Source organism: Barbus barbus, assembly GCF_936440315.1.
Source record: "Barbus barbus genome assembly, chromosome: 20".
Lineage (NCBI taxonomy): Eukaryota > Metazoa > Chordata > Actinopteri > Cypriniformes > Cyprinidae > Barbus > Barbus barbus.
Window position 1 is genome coordinate 13,656,338 of NC_136748.1, and position 23,228 is coordinate 13,679,565.

The 23,228-nt window shown below is 37.3% G+C and overlaps 1 protein-coding gene across 1 annotated transcript; it reads right to left on the minus strand.

Annotated features, from left to right (window-relative positions):
- Positions 1 to 300: 300 nt before the first annotated feature.
- Positions 301 to 7,585, minus strand: LOC306886097 (uncharacterized protein). The gene is made up of 4 exons (XM_079442978.1): positions 7,397 to 7,585; positions 5,179 to 5,878; positions 3,756 to 3,846; positions 301 to 576 (listed from the first exon to the last, which is right to left on the minus strand). The coding sequence occupies exons 2-3, from the start codon at positions 5,637 to 5,639 to the stop codon at positions 3,759 to 3,761; spliced, it is 549 nt and encodes a 182-aa protein (XP_079299104.1). The 5' UTR covers positions 5,640 to 5,878; positions 7,397 to 7,585; the 3' UTR covers positions 301 to 576; positions 3,756 to 3,758.
- Between the last annotated feature and the right edge of the window lie 15,643 nt (positions 7,586 to 23,228).

The window sequence follows — 23,228 nt, forward strand, 5'->3', positions numbered from 1 at the left end:
GCATGTTGTTAATAAGCAGGCTCTTTAGCAGCTTGTAAATGTGGAATGTCACATACAAAATGGTCTTGTACATGAGTTTTGAAACATTTCTCTCATTTCTCTCAATTTCTTTCAACTTTGTTCAATACATTGAAGGGTTCAAAGTTAATTTGTATATGTGCACTTTTCAGATAATATAACATTTCTCCAAGGAAAATGGTTCAAATTAAAAGTTAATCTACATAGAATTTTCCTTGGTATGCTTAAAAAGCCAGGAAGAAATCAGTTGCCTACATAAAAAAAATCACTCATCCAGCTAGTCTGAATATAGAAAAATATACAACATTTATTTGTATAGTGCTTTTCACGATACAAATCATTGCAAAGCAGCTCTACAGGAAATACATTTTCCACAATATATTTACATATTGCAGAACCTTAATATATTTAACTTATGGCAAAATTTGGTAATTCTGTATGTTGTCTAAGCATTGGCATCCTCTGAGGTCCTCTGAGGGGTTGGCGTTATCTTTTCTCAGGTATTCGGTCATCTCAGATCATTTAAGGGTTGGATCCAGACTGAAGCTGCTGTAATTCCTAGTTACAGAAACAGAGAAACAGAGAAACAAATAGAGACATAATTAACGTATCTGCTGTTCCATCTAAGCAAAAATTATTTGTTCAACCCAAGCTACAGAATAATAATAATGTAAATTTGATCAGATATAACTGCAGTACAAGATTATAAAATGCATTATGTGAATGCTTGGCTAAAGAGATGTGTCTTTAATCTAGATTTAAACAGAGAGAGTGTGTCTGAACCCCGAACGTTATCAGGAAGGCTATTCCAGAGTTTGGGAGCCAAATGTGAAAAAGCTCTACCTCCTTTAGTGGACTTTGCTATCCTAGGTACTACCAAAAGTCCAGAGTTTTGCGATCTTAGGGAGCGGGTTGGATTGTAGCGTGGTAGAAGACGAGTTAGGTACGCAGGAGCTAAACCATTTAGGGCCTTATAGGCAAGTAATAATATTTTGTAAACGATACGGAACTTAATAGGTAGCCAGTGCAGAGACTGTAAAATTGGGGTAATATGATCATATTTTCTTGACCTGGTAAGAACTCTAGCCGCTGCATTTTGGACTATGTAGCTTGTTTATTGAAGATGCAGGACAACCACCTAGCAATGCATTACAATAGTCCAGTCTAGAGGTCATGAATGCATGAACTAGCTTTTCTGCATCAGGAACAGGTAGCATGTTTTGAAGCTTGGCAATGTTTCTAAGTTGGAAGAATGCTGTTTTTGTAACATGGGAAATATGATTTTCAAAGGACAAGTTGCTGTCTAATATAACACCCAGATTTTTGACTTTAGAGGACGTAGCAGTACATCCGTCTAGTTGCAAATTGTAATCCAAGAGATTCTGTGTACTGTTCTTTGGTCCAATAAGTAATATCTCTGTCTTATCTGAATTTAATAGGAGGAAATTATTGGTCATCCAATCTTTTACATTTTTTACACGATCTATTAGCTTAGATAGTTGAGAAGTTTCATCTGGTCTTGTTGAGATATATAGTTGAGTATCATCAGCATAACAATGAAAACTAATCCCATATTTTCTAATAATATTACCAAGGGGCAACATGTATATTGAAAATAGCAGAGGACCTAGGACAGATCCTTGTGGTACTCCATACTTTACTGGTGATAATTGAGATGAATCCCCATTTAAATGAACAAAGTGGTAGCGAGCGGACAGGTAGCATCTAAACCATCTTAAAGCCTGCCCTTGAATACCAGTATAGTTTTGTAATCGATCTATGAGTGTGTCATGGTCTAAAGTGTCGAATGCAGCACCAAGATAAAGTAATACTAGCAATGAGATGCAGCCTTGGTCTGAAGCAAGAAGCAAGTCATTTGTAATTTTAACAAGTGCAGTTTCTGTGCTATGGTGAGGCCTGAAACCTGACTGAAATTCTTCATAGAGATCATTTTTTTGCAAGTAGGAACACAATTGAGCAGACACAACTTTTTCTAAAATTTTAGACATAAACGGAAGATTTGAAATGGGTCTGTAATTTGCCAGTTCATTAGAATATAGTTGTGGTTTCTTAATAAGAGGCTTAATAACCGCCAGCTTGAATGGTTTTGGGACGTGACCTAAAGATAACGATGAGTTAATAATATTGAGAAGCGGTTCTTCTGCTACAGGTAACAACTCTTTCAGTAGTTTGGTGAGTACAGAATCTAATAAATACGTTGTTGGTTTAGATGCACTGATAAGTTTATTTAGCTCTTCCTGTCCTATAGTTGTAAAGCACTGCAGTTTTTCTTTCGGTGCGATGAATGAAGCTGAAATACTAGACACAGTAGAATCTACATTTGATATTGTATTTCTGATGTTATCTATTTTATCAGTAAAGAAATTCATAAAGTCATTACTATTAAATTGTGAGGGAATATTTAGATCGGGTGGCGTCTTTTTATTTGTTAATCTAGTCACTGTGCTAAATAAGAACCTTGGATTGTTTTGGTTATTATCTATGGGTTTGCGGATATGTTCTGCCCTGGCAGCTTTTAGAGCCTGTCTATAGCTGGACATACTGTTTTTCCACACAATTCTAAAAATTCCAAGTTAGTTTTTCTCCATTTGCGCTCAAGATTACGAATTTCTTTCTTGAGAGAATGGGTATAGCTTTTGTGCCATGGCGCCGTACGTTTTTCTCTAACCTTTTCAATTTGAGGGCAACAGCTTCTAATGTATTAGAGAAGATAGTGCCCATGTTGCTAGTCATCATCTAGTTCATGTGCATTTATGGGTATACAGAGCAGTTGAGATAAATCAGGCAGGTTATTTGTGAATCTGTCTTTGGTGGCTGGAACAATAGTTCTGCCCGGACAATAACACGGAGCCATATAACTAATATCAGTAATACGCAGCATGCACAATACAAGGAAATGATCAGTAATATCATCACTTTGAGGTACGATATCTATATCGGTAAGATCAATTCCATGCGATATAATTAAATCTAGCGTATGATTTAAACGATGAGTGGGCCCGGTGACGTTTTGCTTGACTCCAAAAGAGTTTATTAGGTGAGTAAACGCAAATCCTAACGCATCATTTGTATTATCAACGTGAATGTTAAAATCTCCGACAATTAGCACTTTATCAACATTAACCAATAGATCTGAGAGGAAATCTGCAAATTTTTTTTAGGAAATCTGTATATGGCCCTGGCGGTCTATAACCAGTAGCCAGAGCAAGAGACAGGAGAGATTTATTTTGCATATCTAACAGTGTAACATTAAGCAGAAGTATTTTGAATGAGTTAAACCTCCTGTATCCTGTTTTCTGAGTAACATTGAGAATATCACTATATATTGTTGCAACACCGCTGCCATGACCAGTCTGACGGGGCTCATGTTTATAACAGTAGCTTGGTGGTGTAGACTCATTTAGACCAAAATATTCATTTGGTTTAAGCCAGGTTTCAGTCAGGCAGAGTACATCAAAATTATTATCTGTCATCATTTAGGAGCCCAAGCTTTAAAAATGGTTTTTGTTCATTTATTTTGATTATTTAGATTTTTTTGTTTGTTTTTCTGGTTTAATCACGATCAGATTTTTTCCAGATCCTGCATTAAATTTATATTTTGACCTCGCTATTCAGGGAACAGACACAGTCTGTATAGATTGGACAACGCAAGTACTTCTATCTTTTAAGTGGGTAGAACAAAAGTCATCATAGTAGTTATTTGAGAATTGGCTTACTAGTCATATGGAGCATAGTGTCCTGGAGATGTTGTCCGACAGGAGTTCCACTCCGACTCTGCTGGGGTGCAGGCCATCAGCACGGAAAAGCCTAGGACGGTCCCAGAAAATATTCGGTAACACTTTATAATAACGTCCAGTTATAAGTAATTTATAAGTGATTAGTTAATGATTAACTAATCGTTTACAAAACATTCATAAGCGATTAATAAGTGATATGCTAACAATTTGTGTATGTTTTGTTAATTCATTTAAAAGTCATTTACAAGTAATTAGCTAATGATGAACTAATCATTTACAAAACATGACTATGCATTCATAGATGATTAATAATTGATATGTTAATATTTTTATCTATGTTTTGTAGAATAAGTTTTGAATCATTTACAAGTGATTAGATGATGATGAACTAATCATTTACAAAACATAACTATACATTCACAAATGATTAAGTATATGCTAACAATTTATAAATCTGTCATAAGTTATCTTTAAATATAGCATCATGAAATAATCAAACAGATCCTTAATGGTTAATAGTTAATAGTTAATATATTATTAATCACTTATAGATCATTGAAATGTCAACATTGTACTATTATCTCAATAAACATTATAAATCATTTACAAAGCTTTCTGCATCCCCTAATCTAAAGTGTAAACTACTCATCAGTTGTAAATGTTTTACAAACTTTATGGTTTCCAGTCGTGTGTGCGTAAATATATATATATATTCACAAACAACCTGTAACCTGGAAGGTTTGTAAAACATCTACAACTGATGAGTAGTTTATACTTTAGATTAGGGGATGCAGAAAGCTTTGTAAATGATTTATAATGTTTATTGAGATAATAGTACAATGTTGACATTTCAATGATTTATAAGTGATTAATAATATATTAACTAGTAACTATTAACCATTAAGGATGTGTTTAATTATTTCATGATGCTATTTATAAAGATAACTTATGACAGATTTATAAATCGTTAGCATATTACTTAATAATTTGTGAATGTATAGTTATGTTTTGTAAATGATTAGTTCATCATCATCTAATCACTTGTAAATGATTCAAAACTTATTCTACAAAACATAGATATAAATATTAACATATCAATTATTAATCATCTATGAATGCATAGTCATGTTTTGTAAATGATTAGTTCATCATTAGCTAATTACTTGTAAATGACTTTTAAATGAATTAACAAAACATACACAAATTGTTAGCATATCACTTATTAATCGCTTATGAATGTTTTGTAAATGATTAGTTAATCATTAACTAATCACTTATAAATGACTTATAACTGGACGTTATTATAAAGTGTTACCAAATATTCCAATTATTAACAAAGAGCAGTTTCTGTTCTTTACACCATGACAATAACCATTCGTTTAAAGCAAAAAGTCTACTGAACCTTTCATGTCCTCGTCGATACGTGGGAAGCGGTTCTGACACGATGATCGTCGTCGCGGGTGATGTGCTGCGTACCGTCTCGATCAGGCTCCTGAAGTCCCTCTTCAGTGTCTCCGTCTGCCGCAGCTTGGTTTCGTTAACCCCCGCGTGCAGCACGACAGCACCGATGCTCTCGTCGCCCTTCAGGATCGTGGGTATCTGCGCAGAAACATCGAGAACACGAGCACCGGGGAAACAGTGAATGTGCACTTTATCTTCAACTAACGTAGCACGGACGTGCCGGACGATGGAGTCTCCGACGATCACAGCGTTGCGTTCTGTCATGCGGAGGGGAGCGAAGCGGTTCCGGGTGGAGATCTCGAAGACCGGAGGCGGAGAGGTCGTTGCCCGGGGCCTGGCTAGCTTCTTCCGCTGCTGGTGCACCCAGGGTCCGTGGCGTCCCGGCGCCGGAGAGAAAGACATCTGGGAAGATCGCGTCCTTGGTGCACAGGGTCTGTGCAGAGAAACACACGGAGTAGAGGTGGTGGGAGTGTTAGCAGCGTGCTGTATACTTACCCCGGACTTGTGAGCGTCAGCCCGGGATGTTTCCAACGCAGCTCTCCGCTCTCTCAGCTGGGCCTGCTTCTCCACCAGGTCGCGGATCTGCTTCTCCACGGCCTCCAGCTCCAGCTGCACCGAATGCAGCTCGAATGTGTCCTCACCTGCACTCAAAGGTAGACACAAATCCGCCATTTAAGCAAGTAACAGTTAAACAAAGGTAATGTGTGTGAATAGAGTATTATCAATCTAAGCGAGATTAGCGGCAGCCACGCTGCCGATGCTAACGGGCTATAAGCTAATAGCAGACTCGAGAAATCAAAATAAAACTAGTGATAACAAGGCGCTCTGATTGGTTTTGTTTTAGAATGCTATAGGGGATATATTCACATGTTATAGAAATGAAAATGATAGTGTATAAAATAGTTTTTAAGATAGAAAATAGACGATAAAGAATCAACTTGATGGAGCTCAAACTCAAAACACGCAGTCACAAATCAGCTTATACATTGTATAAGCTACCGTTATCTGGGGAGGTTTAAGAGAGGATTGTCAAGCATGGACAATCTCAAGGCTTTAAGTCCATCTCCCGAGACCTTGATGTGCCTATTTCCACCATATATGAGCCATAAAGTGATCGACTCCTGTCATCTACTGCTATCTTTTTTTTTTTTCTAGAGACATAATGACTAAATGGCTCAGCGAGAATAAGGTAAAAGTACTAAGAAAAATGGAGAACTAGATGGATGGATGGAAGGAAAAACAGACCTGTTTCCTCTTCCTGTCATTCCAATTATAATTCAACTTCCTGTGATGTAGAACTATTTATAACTATTTAATTTAATTCTGAATTTTGCTTAAACCATGTTTACACAGACTACTTAATGCCAGAGACAGTTAGTCTAAATGTATTTACACAATCACAACTGCTGTACATGATGTATCACACTCTGTAATGTTCATTATCGATTCACACGCACAGCAGTCAGAAAACAAGACTCGCTGATTGATATGACAGATAACCAAAACAGTCATATCACTGTATCCATCATATACATTTTACCTCTAGTACAAATGCAAGCTATTTTGATCAAAGACTGTGTTTGCTACAAAATATTAAGTGCAGGACTACTTTTATTGCCAAATGTAAAATTATGCTTTAAATTGAAAAACATATTATATGAACGGTTAAAAAGAGTTCTGGAGACCAAATTATTTTAAAAAGTTATTTAAAAACATGGCAATATTTTACAGTTAGTTACAGTCACATCAAATTGCATTATTTCTATATTAATAATGCTAAGTATACAGTATCTAACAAATCTTCTATGAACATGGTTTTATAAGAACGTTGTATGTTTCCTGGGGCCCTTTACTGAAGGTCATTAACATAGAGAATGTGTGATGCGATCTTCAGACGTTGTTAAAATAGAATGCTGTAATGCTCTTAAAATAGTACAGAATTAGAAAACATTACGAGGTGGCTTTTGCAGCAGGAAAAAAAAGCCCTCATGCCAGCTGAATGCAAAGCATGGGACAGACTATTCTTTTAGGCCCATCGTATATCACAGCGACTATCAAAGAAAGGTCACCTATGCCTCGCACCTACAAAACACTCTTGCTTCTACAACTGAAGGGTAAAGAAGAGGCCTACTTGCTCAGGAAATTTCAAACCATTGTACCTAAAGAAGAAAGAAGCCTTTGAATGAATGCAGATTCCTTTCAAAGCAAAAGAAGGTGTCTTCAGATTTTTGTTCATGCCATCTTGTGTCCAACACAATTCTCTTTTCTTCGGATACTCAAGTGTTCTATTGTAGGGAGCTCTCATTCGCTTATCATCAGAGCGCATACGGAAACTAACACCCAAGAGCGGACACACACGCACGCGCACGCACATTCACACCTTGCAGAGCATCATTCAGATGCACTTCCCCAAAAAGTGAACATTCAACACACACACAGAGAGACACACAAACTCATTGGCAAACATTTTCATGGCTGTCAGCAGGGACAAACATGTCGAGGGCTATAAAATTTACATATATGCTAAACACTTGAGTGGCAAATGCAATGTGCTAATACTGAGCTGATGAGATAAAGCAAAGGTGGAACTGACACAAGCCCCCTCTCAGCGCAAGTCAAAGTCAAACCCTCTGTCTCTCTCGGCTCCTCCACACGTTTGTCTGGCCGGATTAACGCTAGTGTATTTACACGGGCATCTCTCTCTCACTCTCCCCATTTCCCTTTCTTTCTCTCGCCCTCTGTCTTTCTCCCTTGCTCCCGTTCCCTCCGAAACAGATGCAGCCATTGATTAATGGGCTGATGGTGGTTAAAAAGTCGAAAATGTCAGTGAGTATCTTCTCCAGCAGTGTCACTCTCCTCTGCAACAGAACAATGCTTCTAACTGAGGAGCGGGGCCACGTGCCAAGTATTCCTCACAATGGGAGGTCATGTGCCCGCTCCCCAACTGCAAGTAGGCAGATATGTATACATCTACATAAGGACAAACTTAGAGGTTGGGGGGTAGTTGATGGGAGGGTGCACCGGTTGAGGGGTTGGGAGTGTGCTGTGGCTCGATACGGGCTAATAATAGGGCATCACATGTGTGCGTCAAGTCAGTTCGGACAAGTCCTTGTTGGCAGAGGTTAATCAAAGTGCTTAGAATTAAGGACATTTTTTTCCCATTGTTGCCCGCTAACGCTTCCAGTTCAGAACAAGGCTTAAGGGCAATACACATGTGATGGGAATGACATCGACAATCTGAGGCCCGACGCCCCCGAAATAACCTTCAGATTTCAATACCATCGATCAGGGGGAGGAATAAGTGCCTTCTGCCCGCATTCTCCACGAGGACTAATTAAAGAATAGCCAGCTAACTGCGTGAACGGTGCGTGTCCCGGCTAACGCGTCAACCCTAACTTCCCTCTCCTGCCACCCAAGAGCGATCAGAAGGAAGTTTGAGGTCGAAGTTAGTGCTGTTGTTTTTCTTTACCCACGCGGTGCACTCTGGGTGCGGGACATCACGATGAACCGAAGCCACCGCCGGCAGAAAGATTCAAACGATCTTTTTTAATTGCACATCGCATTAGTCTGCATGGCTTGAGAAAAGGGAGGCCATCGGATTGGGCGGGGTCGGGTAGTTTGAAAGATATTCGATTCAAAGTTGGAGACATCAAGTTGATAAATCTAGATAACGTTGCTTTAGAATAGCTATTTTTGAGTCATTAGCATAAATGCTGCTCGTATGCATGTATATGTAGGTTAGTGTGAGTGTGTATGTGTATGTGTGTGAGAACAGAAGTTTGAGCATCAGCGAGTTAAATGTGTGTGTCATTTGACCTTGGTCACTGCTAGAGAGGCCTAGTTTCTTGCCAAACTAATCAATAAGCCAAACAGGCAGAAGATGAGTATTTAGAGCATGGGAAGCTAAAGTCAAACACAGATAGGTTATCTACCCAGCCCAGAGCACACTCCTGTGCAAATATTTTGCTAACAAATTTTTCATGGTAACTTGCTTATAAAACGATATCACTCTCTTCCTCTTTATCCCCAACCTCTTCTCTCTCTCTCTTTGCCTTCCCCGTCTCTCATCATCCAGTGTGTATGGAAAGACTGCTGGAGCCACGTGGCTTAGTGGCCGTGTATCCCAATGTTACCACAGGTCAACAACTTGTCTCTAGGGATCAGTCAAACAGACAGAGGGAATTAGAGTCATGGAGCAGACATAAGCCTTTCATATTCATATGGAAAAACTGGGGGATCCGATGCAGGGACAGGGTTAATATGTTACTCTTCAAACCCTTTGATTTAGCAGACAAGGTTTGTGCCAGTGTTTACCTGAAGTGCATCTGAAGTGCAGTAACTAAATTAAAATCTTTAACATGTTTAATCACACAAGCATTAACATAATGTCGCACCTTTAACATAAATAAATGAGCCTGTATTTTGTTGTTTGTCCAAGTTTACTTTTAAATTCCGTATTTTTTTTTTAATTTATACCACATTTATCCAAAGAAAAATAATAATAATTATTATTATTATTACATTAATTATTTAATAATAAAATAAAATTAAATTAAATTAAAATATACTTTTTATTTATTTATTTTCTCTCTCTTTTGGAAAAATTTGAATCAAAGACCAAATGTTTAGAAAATAAAACATCTGTTGCAACTTCTGTTTACTATTAAACCAGTGTGAGAAATGGAATCATGATGGATTTCTAGCACTAATATACAAAAAAAAAAAGTGTTTGTTTGTTTATTTATCTATTCAGTAGCGAGTAAAAGCTGGAATACACTACATGACAGAACAGAAAATCTGAACAGATTTTACAACACTAGGCATCATACATATGCCAACTTTGTAAATGGTTACAGAGCAAAACTGGGCATCATAAACTAAACGACTAAGGATCACACACTACCAGAATTTCAAGTTGTTCCGAACACCACAAACTCACGCAGAAACATGTGCCTCATTGCTAGGATGACAAATCAAAACAATGTGTGTTCTAAAATCAGCTCAAAATATCAAACATGCCTGATATCCTCTGACTGAATTGATTTGGATTAGTCTGAAGCTAAAAAAAAAAATCGAAGACTAACCATCATTTCTTTGAAATCTCAAAGTGCCCAAAATCTGAAAACTGGCTATGATTTTTAGCAAGCGTCGACTTGTCCCAGACTTGTCCAGAAATCTGGGCAAAAGTCATGTAGTGTATTCTGCCCTTAAGAAATATTTATGGCCAGTAAATACTCTAATCCACCTGCTATTGGAAGGAGTGACCAAAAGCTAATTTTGGATCCTGACTACATTCATTTATCCTCTTTGAGGTTAAAATAGTGTTCTAAGAAAGTTTCCCCACTGGGTCTGATTTTATGCCAGTGTTGTTTGAAGCATGATGCACATGTACGTGTGAGATGAACTGCTCAGAATATCATTGGCAACAAAGAAAACAGAGAGATCTACATTTCCAGTTGAGATGAATTGAGTTTTGTTTGCTCAGCTGATGCCACACTACAAGCCAGTGTGCTGATATAAATAGAATCTGTCCCACTTTATACCTTTATTTTCATAAAGTCTGTCATTATGTCTTTAATTGTAAGTCAAAGTTAAGATCATTGCTGATGGTAGACAAGAGCAAACAATGGTGTTTTGAAGACTACAGCAATTTCTCCTCTAAAATCTTGCCTCAGGCGAAAATGTTGTCTCCACAGCATTTTTTAAGACGTCAAGAACACTGTTGTTAGAAAACAACTCCTTTTTGCGCTGTATAAACAAATTGTGACCTATTAATGTCTTGTTAGATTAAATAACTGTCCTTCTGTCCTGGATAAAATCCTGTAGCCTATTAACAAAATGACTTTCACATCGCTTGGATGCTTCCTGTTTGTTTGTTTATTTTTATTTGTTTTCCCTTATTGTTATTCTATTGGTTAACAGTGAACATGCATTCTCAGAAAATACAGTACAGAATGAGTGTATCATAAATTTGTTTTTCTCTATTATCTCTCTCTTTTCGCAGTAAGATTTGTGGCAGTAAAGTATGTGATCCTCGGCAGGAATCATCTCCTCTAACATATGGGTGTCTCCTGGTCCAAAAGGCTTCTCTGTGGGCCAGGTGGGCATCTGCTCCTTAACATTCACACAGAGGAGACTGCTTTTCCCTTCAGCAAGATGGACACAACAAACGGTCATCTTTACTGACTGAGACCTATTTTACATAAAGAAAATGAAACAGACCTTCGACCTTTGTTTGGCTTCATATTGTAAATATCCAAATCATCTAAATGATACAGAAAAGCTAAAAACAGGCATTTCTTAATGTATTAGTTCAGCAGTGTCTGTCAATTCAAGTCTGTAGGGAATTTGTTGTTATTTCTTTATCCATAGACTCCTGTTGTAAGAGCATAACTGCAAAGGCTTTTATCCAAAGCGATATACATTGCATTTGATGTACATATTTGATCAGTTCATATATTCCCCGGGAATTAAACCCACGATTCTTGTTGCAAGCACTACCAACTGCTATTATTTCAGCTACAGGAATGCCCCGAAACCTTATTTGTCATAGTTTATTTTGATAAAATACTTATGTTGCAAAAATATAGGAAACAACATAACCATACAAATATAAGACAAAATTGAATCTACACAATGGGTCAAATGTTTGAGATAATATTTATTTATTTATGTTCCGTAAGGACTTATTAAATTGATCAAAAATGACATTAATGACTTTGGTAACACTTTATTTTAAGGTGTCCTTGTTATACATGTTACAAGTACTTACTATTATAATAAAAATTAATTGTGCATAATTACGTGCAAGTAACCCTAACCATATAGTACATGTAGTTAATTAATATTACTCAGTACTTAAATGTATAATTACACTGTAACAAGGATACCTTAAAATAGTGTAACCAGGACTTTTATGATTATACAAAATATTTTATTTTATGCTCTTTTTTTTATCAAAGAATCCTAAAAAAGACACTGTATTACAGTTTCCTTCATTAAGCAGTATGATCATTTTCAAATGTGATAATAAGAAAAGTTTCTTAAGCACCAAATGAGCATATATGATATCATACATGAAGTATCGTGTAACACTGAAGACTGGATTAATGGCTGCTGAAAATTGATGGACTGCACATTACTCAGCAAATACGTTCCCTTCAACTATCCATTATTAAATTACTCCATGCTAAACAGCAGTGACACATTTTCACAGGAGAAGGGTGATGGATCCTGATGCATGTCTCTCACTTCATTAAGTTGTCTTGTGAGGGTTTCACTGTAATCCTACGGCAAGTGCTGCCAGAGTTTAATCAAGATGATGGCTGCCATATGTCTCAGTTTGTGTTTTGAGACTTCTTCCCTCGAGCTCCACATTCTCAAGAGCATTTTGCACAGATTAGTGCAGTTACACTCTCTCACTCTCTCATTCTCATTTTCTTCACACTATTAATCTCTTCTGTCTCTGTCGGTCTATCTCTTGAGAGAGGGAACACTCAGACAGTTCACACAATGCATTTTGCTCAAGTAATGTTAATTCTCAATTATTTTTTTTCTGGAACCAAATTAAGGAGTGTGTTTTCTGTTTTTCAGGTTATTTTATCTCTTATAAATAAAGGTGCTTAAAAGGTTCTTCACAGCGATGCCATAGAAGAACCATTTTTGGTTCCACAAAGAACTTTTTGTGAAACAGAAAGGTTATTCAGATGTTAAATGTTCTTTATGGAACCATTTAGACAAAAAGGTTCTTCTATATTTCAAAGTTCATTGGGGGGAAATGTAGGACAGGAATCGATTGGATTGAAAAAAGTGGCACATCCTTTTCCATGTGGAAACAATGCTGGGTTTATAAAGTCACAAACTGAAACAGCACTTTTTAAGATTAAATAATTATTTGTAAGTTAGTCAGGTTAGTGGCATCATTATTACCGTAAACCAATGATTAAAAATACTACACCCAGTATATGGAAATAAAACGACAATGTATTTAATTTTCTCACAATAATGATTGGCATATCATGTATTTAATATGATATATGATTCTTTTTGTTTGTTTTTGTTTTATTAAATATACTGTTTAAATTTTTTTTGTTGTAATTTATTTATTGTAAATGTATTTTTTATCTTTTTATGCTCATGGTGAGTTTCTTATGCTCACCAAGGCTATCAAAAATACAGTAAAACAGCAATACTTTTAAATATTATTATAGTCTAAAAATAACTATTTTCTATTTTAATATATTTTAAAATGTAATTAATTTCTGTAATGGCAAAGCTGAATTTTCAGCAGTCGTACTCTAAATACTGATTTGGTGCACAAGAAATATTTCTTCCAATTTCAAATATTAATGTTGAAAATAGTTTTTCTGTTTAATATTTATTTTTGTTTTTTGGATTCTTTGATGAGTAGAAAGTTCAAAAGAACTTGATTTATAGATTTTGAAACAAAGACCTTCTCATATTTGAGCGTGCATTGTGCGTGTGTGTGTGTGTGTGTGTGTCTGTGTGTGTGTGTGTGTGTGTGTGTGTGTGTGTGTCTGTGTGTGTGTGTGTGTCTGTGTGTGTGTGTCTTATCTTGCAGAGTCTGCTGAGCTATGAAGGAGGTGTTCCGGACTCTCTGCTCTCCTACAGGATGACAGCTGGTGAGGAGCCGGCCTCTCCAATGAGGAAACCAGTGACATGCAAGAGGTGAAAAAGTCTCTGTTTCCTCCTCTCTCCTCTTCCTCCACGGCCAGCTCATCTTTTGAGAAGCATTTCTTTTCACCGTGTCTTGTACAGAAGGTCATTGGCGGAGGATGTTCTGGGACAAAAATGTCAAAGACATATTATTTTTTCTCCGTCCATCATCCTTACTGTTTTTTTCTGCAAATTATCACGAGGATAATACGTATTTGGCCATTCTTTTGATAAGTAAGAGAGTGCTGCTAAAGTTTGTGAATACAAAGAGTACAAGGGAAAACATGACAAATAGACACATGTGCATTATGCTAACGTCCTCCGGGTTTATCTTAACCCGCTTATTATAATCACCATGGAATTACATCCACTTAGACATGTTGCCGCATTCAGGCAAACCCACCCTTGACTTTAGTCGTATGGTTCTTCATTGTGCTTCCATTCGTAGCGTTTTCTTTTTGTAATTTCCCTCTTCATAGGATCAACGTTTTACACATTTCAGTCTGTGACCAAATGAATTAACACAAATTAAGGCGAAGCGTGCGAGCCTTCCTCTGTGTGCAAGTGCTGGAGACAGATAGACACTTATCATAAGCTCTTTATATTGCTGTATTAATTCCAGCCATTGAGGGGGAAAACAATTTGGAGGCATTCTTGTCTACAACAGACAAACTTGATGCGGAGGACCGCATTGATCAAAAGCCAGTTGGGTCGAGACAGCTGCAGTCATGTGGTTTTCCTGGCCAAATATATATATATATATTTTTTTTTTTTTCCATTGTGAACCACGTTTGTGAAAGTGCTTTCTTGTCTGTGCTAAAAAGCAAAAGTGGAAAGAAAAGGGCCGAGTTTGCTGTGTCTCTCAGCGGGGCAGAGGGAGAGAGATAGAGGGAGCGTGGATGGGGTCTCTATGGGTTCCGCTGGCTTCAGTTGAAGGTGGCGGGGATGTCACACGCGGGCATTGTGTCATGTAAACGTCTCTTCACTAATTAATTTCTCTCTGGGTTGCCGTGTGAAATGGCCCTGGTGTGATTCGACCCTGTGAGCTTGTGTTCATTGTCTGTACAGTGACAGGGAAAAGTGATGTTTTAAAGAGAATAGCGTGATGTCCCTCTACAAGTAAGGGTCAATGACAAAAAAAGATGTCCGAGGTGATGAAAGGAGGAATCATTTAAAATTCTAGTTCACAATGCAAGTGCCAAGCTATTACGAATGTAATCTTAGCACATATGTTGGAGTCATGCAGTTATATATTTAATAATAAAATGTATTTAATGATTTTAAAAATGTCAAGTGGTGTAACCATCATGGTATAAGTGACAAAATATTACACTTTGAATAAACATTATCATTATCAAATAAATAAATATAAAAAGTCAAATGAAGTTTTAAAAGTCAAATGAAGTTTTTTTTAACTGTAAGCACTATCGATTCATTAATAATTAAATAAATAAATAATCAAAGTATCATTGCTTGTCAATCTAGAAATGTAAAACATTATTCTTCATAGGCATGACATAAAAATTCAAGCAAAAAAAGACCTGCATGTTACTGGCCTGTATAACTCTCTCACTCTCTCTCTCTCTCTCTCTCTCTCTCTCTCTCTCTCTTTCTCTCTGTTCCCCTCCCCCTGTCTGTTCACATAAAATTCTCAGGTTGTTGACATACTTAAGACAGAAGCTCACTTTTCTTATGTTGGCAAACATGACCACCTGCCAAGTCGTATTCAATAGACAGACCTTAACCACAAACAACAATACGTGCAATATAGAGACAATAGATAAAGAAAAATTTATACAAAGGAGCTTTCTGTTCAAGCCCTGTTTTCTTTACAACTACCTCACTGGAAGACAGGGGATAGTCCATTAGGGACACGTTGATAAGACAATATTTACTCAGGAGGAACAAGTTCAAAGAGACCATGCTTTTTAACCCCGGTCTTGAAGCCGAGGACATTGAGACTGGCAGGTGTTTTTGCTGAGTTGTTCTGTGGCGATTCAAAAGATTTTTTTTTTTCCTCAGTGGCATTAGGAGCTTGACGTCTGTGTGAACCACTACAGTTTGCATATTTGTCTTTATTTATTCAGCCTAGAGCATGAGTTATTGTGATGTTGATGGGATCTTTCATATAATTCCTATTTCCAGGGCACAGTTTAGCTTTGTCTTAAACAAATAACGAGACAACAGTGAGGGTATGACGTAGTCCAGGGCATGGCGTAGAGGAAGAGTTCACTTAAAACTTAAAATTTGCTCATAATTTACTTACAGTCTTGTTGTGTTTTCATGTGGTCCACCCATATGCTGTATTTTCTTCCCCTGTGGAACATTAAAATATTTTTTTTACATATATAATCATTATGCAGATCTTTCCATACAGCAACAGGTCATAGTGACCATGTCTGTCGAATTCTAAAATAGGCAAAGAAAACACCCCAAAAAGTGTAATAAAAGTGGTCCATAAGACATGTGCAGTATATAAGTCTTCTGAAGCTATAAGGTAGTTTTTGTAATCTGCATCATAAAAACCAACACAAATGCAATGATTACAGTGTTTTTTTATGGCTAACAGAAAACCCAAACCAGATATGCCATCATAAATGAAGCATATCACAAATGTACAGTCCATAACCATAATGATCATCTGTCATCCTCCGCCACGGTGATTCTCATGCGAGAGTGTACATGCGCAGTGTCTTTATGGTGTGGTAATACACTAAAAGCTCCAAGGGCACGGCATCCCTGTGCAGATGTGCTCTTTCTTCCTCATTACCCATCAGTGCTCCAGCGGAGCCCTGATTCGGCCGGCCACAGCAGGCATGATATCACCCATCCTCCGCACGCGTGTGTGTGTGTATGTGTGTGTCTTATCCATGTTTGTCCCTGGAACCCTTCCAAAAGTGGCTTTGCCACCCCGCTAGCCAAATAAGCAGAAGAAAGTGCAGTGTTTTTCTGCCTGGACAAACCCGACCTTTGCTTTTTCTTGTGCAAGCGAGCAAGCAGGTGACTGCTGCCCAAGTCGATCACCTCCTCCGGGTTCGCACGTGTTTACCTTCCCCGGCGCTGTCGTTCTCTTGCCTCTGGACTTTAGCATCCTGTCTCCCTGCCAAAGCCCGGGTGCTTCCAGGGTCCCTTCTCCCGGAATCAAAAAACAGCTAAAGAGGTTAATGCACTCAAGTAAGGATGAACAACCAGCTGTTAACATTCTCATATTTAATACCTAACTCATCCAGAAGACATCAGCCACAGAGATGGAAGGGAGAGAGTCTGGAGCTTATGGCACTCACATCTGCTTTGTACATTTGGGTTGGGAAGAGTATCTTAAACACTTGAGAATGACAATACCCTGAGATGAGCTGGACTTAAGCAGAGATAAAAGCAGATAATGGAGGGTCAATGTAGGATGATGGGTCAAGAGAGCATAACTGTCCTTTTTTATTTTTTTTTCCGGTTGATGCTGCTTCTTTCATATCATATTAATAGCGATAACAAAAAACAGCTCAGCAAAAACAAAACCGGCCCTTAAAATGTCATCAAGTCTATAATCAAACTGAAGTTACCATGGCAGATCTCACGTCCTGTGTTTGTCCAAAAGATCTCCGCCGCTACGTAAGCGATGCATCAATCCGGGTCAGATCTCCGAGCTGAGACGGAGATGGAATAGGGCTGTTTTTCTAGTAAAGCAGAGGTGGAAAACAACTCTTGGATGCAGCTGTGTGCCACTGTGCCACCTGCCCTTGACCCCCCCAAACCTGAATGGAAAAAAGGAGATTCTTTTTCCAACTTTCATGTGATTCCAAACAGGAAATTTTAGGAAGGAGGTAAGAGAGGTGGAAAAATAGTTGGCATGTAATTAGGTTTTATTAATTTCTTTTTTCCAGGTGGAGATTTATTACTTGATGGTGTTAGAGTCAGATAAAGAAATACCTGCTTTCTTGGCCGTGACTCTTTGTGTACATTTAATCATGCAAAAAAAAGAACAAATTTGATTGATAAAAAAGAATAATGTATAAATTGAATCGTGTATTTTTAAAATGCTAACTAAAGTTCTTTGATGGCTGCATATGAGGACAAAACAAAAAAACAAACAAAAAAAACCAAGTGTTTATTATTGAAAGAATAGCTGTAAAGATCCTCTCACATGCTTGTCATGATTTAGGGGGTAAATAGACATGACAGCTGAGACTGGAAGGAGAAAAAAAGCTCACACACGCAGATGCAGCCAGCACCATGCCTTTAGCCCATGACCGTCAGCTGTTTAGCAAATCTGTGATACTGAGGGGAGTCCTGTCCATTGTACATGCCGGACTAAAAGGGACACTTGGCCATTTTTTCCATCAAGACGTCCAGGTTATTGTTCTATGTTATGTTTCAAAATCTAGTAAAACCTATTTAAGCTCCAATTCTCTCAATGTGTAAGCTAATCTCAAAGGTAGGAAGCTTAATTATGCCACCTCATTTTAGTCATTCTCTAGCAACATCCCATGGTGAAAGTAATCCCAGAATGCACTGCAATACATTGAGACAAGAGAAATGTTGATTATTAAAATGCTTATATCTCATTTAATACTTACAAGCTTTAAAATGGTTAAAAATAACATTTTATAATAAAAAAGGTACTATTTGTACTATTTGGTACTAATATGTACAATGTAGGCACTAGTTTGTACCTTTAAGGTACTAATATGCACCCTTTTGAAAGGGTACTGCCCCAGTAACAGCTTTTTATTAGTATTTATTTAGTATTTTTGTGTTTAGTGTTACAATATTAGCTTAGCAACATGCTAACAGCAAACTCTATTGAAAATGAGTTGAGTTTAGTTGCTGCATGAGTTATGAGTAAGCATGCTGGCTTAGAAAGAGCTCCTTAGTTTAGTAGTGCACTGCCTAGGGTGTCAGTTACTTCTTGGTCTAACTGTCAACACCAATCCAGTGTAATAAAACGTGCTCTCTTAAAATTCCCAACAATGCAACACAAACCAGTTCAAATTGACAGATAGGCTATGCATATTTCATGACACTACTGCACTTTTCTTAACAGCTTCAATGAAGATGCATGATAAACAAAATAAATTATACTAGAAGGATGTTATGGTATGTAGCAATTTTGCCAGCATTCGTTTTAATGAGTGGCCATACAACCGTTTCGCAGAACATCATCCAGTGTTTAGTCTAAGGTCCTTGCAAGTGTCCCAATATGTGTTCATAATCTATTGATTCATCACATAGTGAACTAGGGAGTGGACTGAGACATTTTTGGGGACAGAGCTCATATTACTCTATGTGCGGTTCTTAAGAAAAGGCCTGCCTGATCCATTGCGGTGGCCTTTGAATGTGTATACTCAGATGTTTTTAGGTACTTCAGAAGAGTCTTTGTTTGAACTAGGCTTGCAACCTAATAACTCTTATTGTGTAAAGGCAGATGCAGACGCTCACACACCCACACACAAGGAGCGTTTGCCTTTATGCACAATACACGGTCAGAAGAGAAGACGAAAAGAGCCGTATGCCTCTGATTCATACAGCACTGTTTAGGGATATTTATAGCCCGTTTAGGGGTGTTTCCTCAGTTCAAACACTTTAAAAATACACTTATTATTTGCAAGGGTACAAATGGGAATACGTTTTACAGTCATGCCAAAAGTCACTTGTACAAAACAATTGTTAGTACCTTAAAGCAAGGAGTTTCCAAAGTAGTACTGCTTCTTTTCTTTCTTTTTTCCCCCGAAGTCAAGTAAACCCCTATGACCTTAAATATTTTCTTTTCACTTATTTTATTTATTTATTTATTTTTACCTAATTAATTTTATGTAATCTTTGCATGTTCACTTAATTTCAGTTAAGCGCTTGTGGTTACAGTTTATTTTAAGGTGTCCTTGTTCAGTGTTTTTATTAATTTAGATTTTAAAGATACACTCAGAAAAAAGTTACAAAAGCTGTCACTGGGATGGTACCCTTTCAAAAGGTACAACTTTGTACCTTACTTACCCTTGCATTTTAGTACCTTAAAGGTACAGATTTCAACCTAGAGCGTACAAATTAGTACCTAAATGGTATGATTTGAATTGTACATTATCGTCCCAGTGACAGCTTTGCATCAGCAGACCCTTTTTCTGACAGTGTAGGGTTAGGGTTAGTTGCATGTAAGTAGGCATAAATTACTGTTATTACAACAGTTTGTATGTGTAATTTGTGGCAGGGACACTGTAAAATATAGTGTTACTCTTATATATCTTTATTTATTTTTACAATTGACATAATTTTAAATATTTTTATTTAGTTAACTTAATACATCATTAACACTTCTTCCACAATCTCAACTTCTTGTCGATTGAACCCTGTTTGGGAAACTCTTTCAGTGTTGTTATTTTTTTTCTTTTCAACTTTTTTTTTATTAAATAGAACCCTTTGACCTTAAAAACGTACTCTGTTCGTTTATGAGTTTTAAATCATCTTGTTTTCACTTTAATTAAATGTCAGCTATCCTCTTTTTTTTTTTCTATTTTAATTACTATGTGTTTATTTTTATATTTTACTTAAATATTTGTATTATTTAGTTAATTTAATGCATCACTAGCACTTCAACCACAATTTTAGCTAAACCCTAGAAATATTGTTGTTTTTACACTTTATTTGCAAGGATACAAACGGGAATAAATTTGTCAGAATAGTCAAATCAAGGGGTTTCCAAACGTTTTTATGAAATAAAATGCTTAGACTGTTTCTTTTACAATAACTTATTTTCACTTTTTTAAAACTAAATTTCAGTTGATCTCTTTTTGCTGTTCACAGTTATTATATTGTAATTACCATATATTTATTTTTATTCTTACATTTTGCATACATTTTGGTATTTAGTTCATTTAATGCTTCATTATCACTTCTACCACATTCTTGAACAAACCCCCATTTGGGAAACCCTAGCAATGTTGTTGATTTTACTCTTTCCCTTTTTTCAGTGGTTTCCCGTCTTTTATGCAAATCACTCTGGTGTGGTTTAGGAATTGGAGGACCATAGAGGTCATTTCATTGGCTGACCTTTTCTACAGGGAATAAAACAACACTGAAAACAAGGCGTGTGCCAGGGGAGCGAGGTGAGGAGGTGGGCTTAGCGATCTCAGAGGTGTGATAGAAACTTTGGCAGCAAACTGAGCCAGGTGGACACTGCAAGGCCCCCAAGTCACCTAACAATTTTGTCGCTCTTACACAGCTCAACACGCCCGAGGTATTAACCCAATGCCGTATGCACCGGTGTCAGACAATAACAGCCTTCTGATCATGAAATTATGTGAGGGGACTGAAAAAAAAGGATTGTACAACTAGTTCTAGTTCTCCACCCCTGTAATTGAAATCTACCTCTCTGCAAACAAAGAGAGGGCATTAGCAGTGTCCTCCCAGTGTTTAGAGGAGCCACTCAATATGTGCTGTTGGCAGAAGAATAGAATCGTTATATCACAACCTTCAGTATTCTTGGCCGTCAAACAAAAAGAGCCATGTGATTTTCTGAAGACATCCTCATGTGACTGTGAAAAAAGAGGACACTGTGCTGGACAATGACGGACACCGGCATCTCTTCCTCGTTCTGCCTCTAGCTTATGCCTCGTTCTGTCGTCTTTTTTCCTCTTCTATACGCCGAACAAAGGCGAGAGGCTTGGCTGAGACGATCTGTGTACAAAGCAGGAAACTTTGTGGTTCAGAAGCATGTCATATCACAAAAGGCAGGGATCAGGAGGATGTGTTGCTAGGCGCCGTGATTGTGTCAGCACTGCTGGCCAGAACATTTCCTTACAGGTGAACTTTTAAATGGAGACTGACAGATATATGCTTCCTGCTATTTTACAGAACGGCGGAGCCCGAAGCAGCCCCCAAGATCCTTTGCATCACTCCTCGAGCCAATCATCTCTGTTTGAGGTACGTGACATAGCAACAGCCCTCCTGTAAAATCTGGGCCCAAGGGACTGCTCTGTTTCTCTGTGTTTGGGCAGCTTGACACAGTTCAAACAGGGTTCAGGAAAGTGCGCGCTCGTGAGGGTACGCGAGATCTACAGGAACCCCTTCATGTGCTCGGACTGTGCTGGAGAGTCGACCTCGTAAATGAAGAATTGTAACGTTTTTCATCGCAGGCGTCCAGTGTCATTACAAACGCTTCCATCGTGACCCGTAAAGTTGAAAGGGCATCGCCAAATATGGTTAATGACGTATATTCCTGTGTCTGTCAGCACGTGTCGCTCTGCCAAAGTTTAATTTGACCCCGTTTGAAAACAACTAATTTCCTGTGGAATTCACATTAACTCTCCCGAATTAGGCCAGATGATCTTTGCAAAAAAGGTTTCAAAAGGTGGACGAAGTGTGGGAGAGATATTTATGTCTTTGACGTATATCGCTGGAATCTGTTGCTCTTTAATTGCCACCTTGGAACTCGAGATAGAAATATTATTTTGGAGTCATTTTTTCCATGTTTAAATGTTTAAATGTGTGTGTGTGTGTGTGTGTCTGTATTGTTAGTGTAAACATTAACAGATTTATATATTATTTATATATTTATATTCCTCTGAAGGTTATTACGTTTTTTTTAAGTAAGGTAGTATAAAGTTAATACTTTTATACAGCAAAGACACATTAAATTGATCAAAGTGACAGTATAATGTTCTAGTTCTAATTCTAGTAATGACATAGAAAACAGTTATCGTAAATTGTTAAAATACTTCACAATATTACTTTTTACATAAATTATTTGAATTGCATGTGTGTGTGTAAACATGAAAACAAAGTCTATAAGACATATAAAGTCATTATGTAGTATATTAAACATTTACTAGAAATATACATAAATCTACATCTTGGATGGTCTGAGGGTGAGCACATTTTCAGCAAATTTTCACATTTTAACATCAACTTTTACATTAAAAACAATTCCATTCAGTTCAAAGAAACAAACTACAGTGTGTGTGAATAAAGCTCACTTTAACTGATTATTGATAACTCAAACGTAAAAAAAAAAAGTAAACAAAGCACACAGAAATAAACACTTAGGCAGTAAATAACTAATTTGCATTAGTATGATCAGTAACATACCCGCTTAAACAGTATCTGGTTTGTTAAACTCCAGTTTTTAGTAAATTAGTAGTTAGTGTTGATTATTTACAGTGGTCTAAACCGACTATTAAAGCAGTGCACAGGAAATAATGTCAGCATCATTTTATAGTAGTACTTCATTCTTTTAACTGTTTAAAGGGTGGTTCACCCAAAAATGAAAATTATATATATATATATATACAGTGCCCTCCATAAGTAATGGAACAGTGAAGACAAAATTGC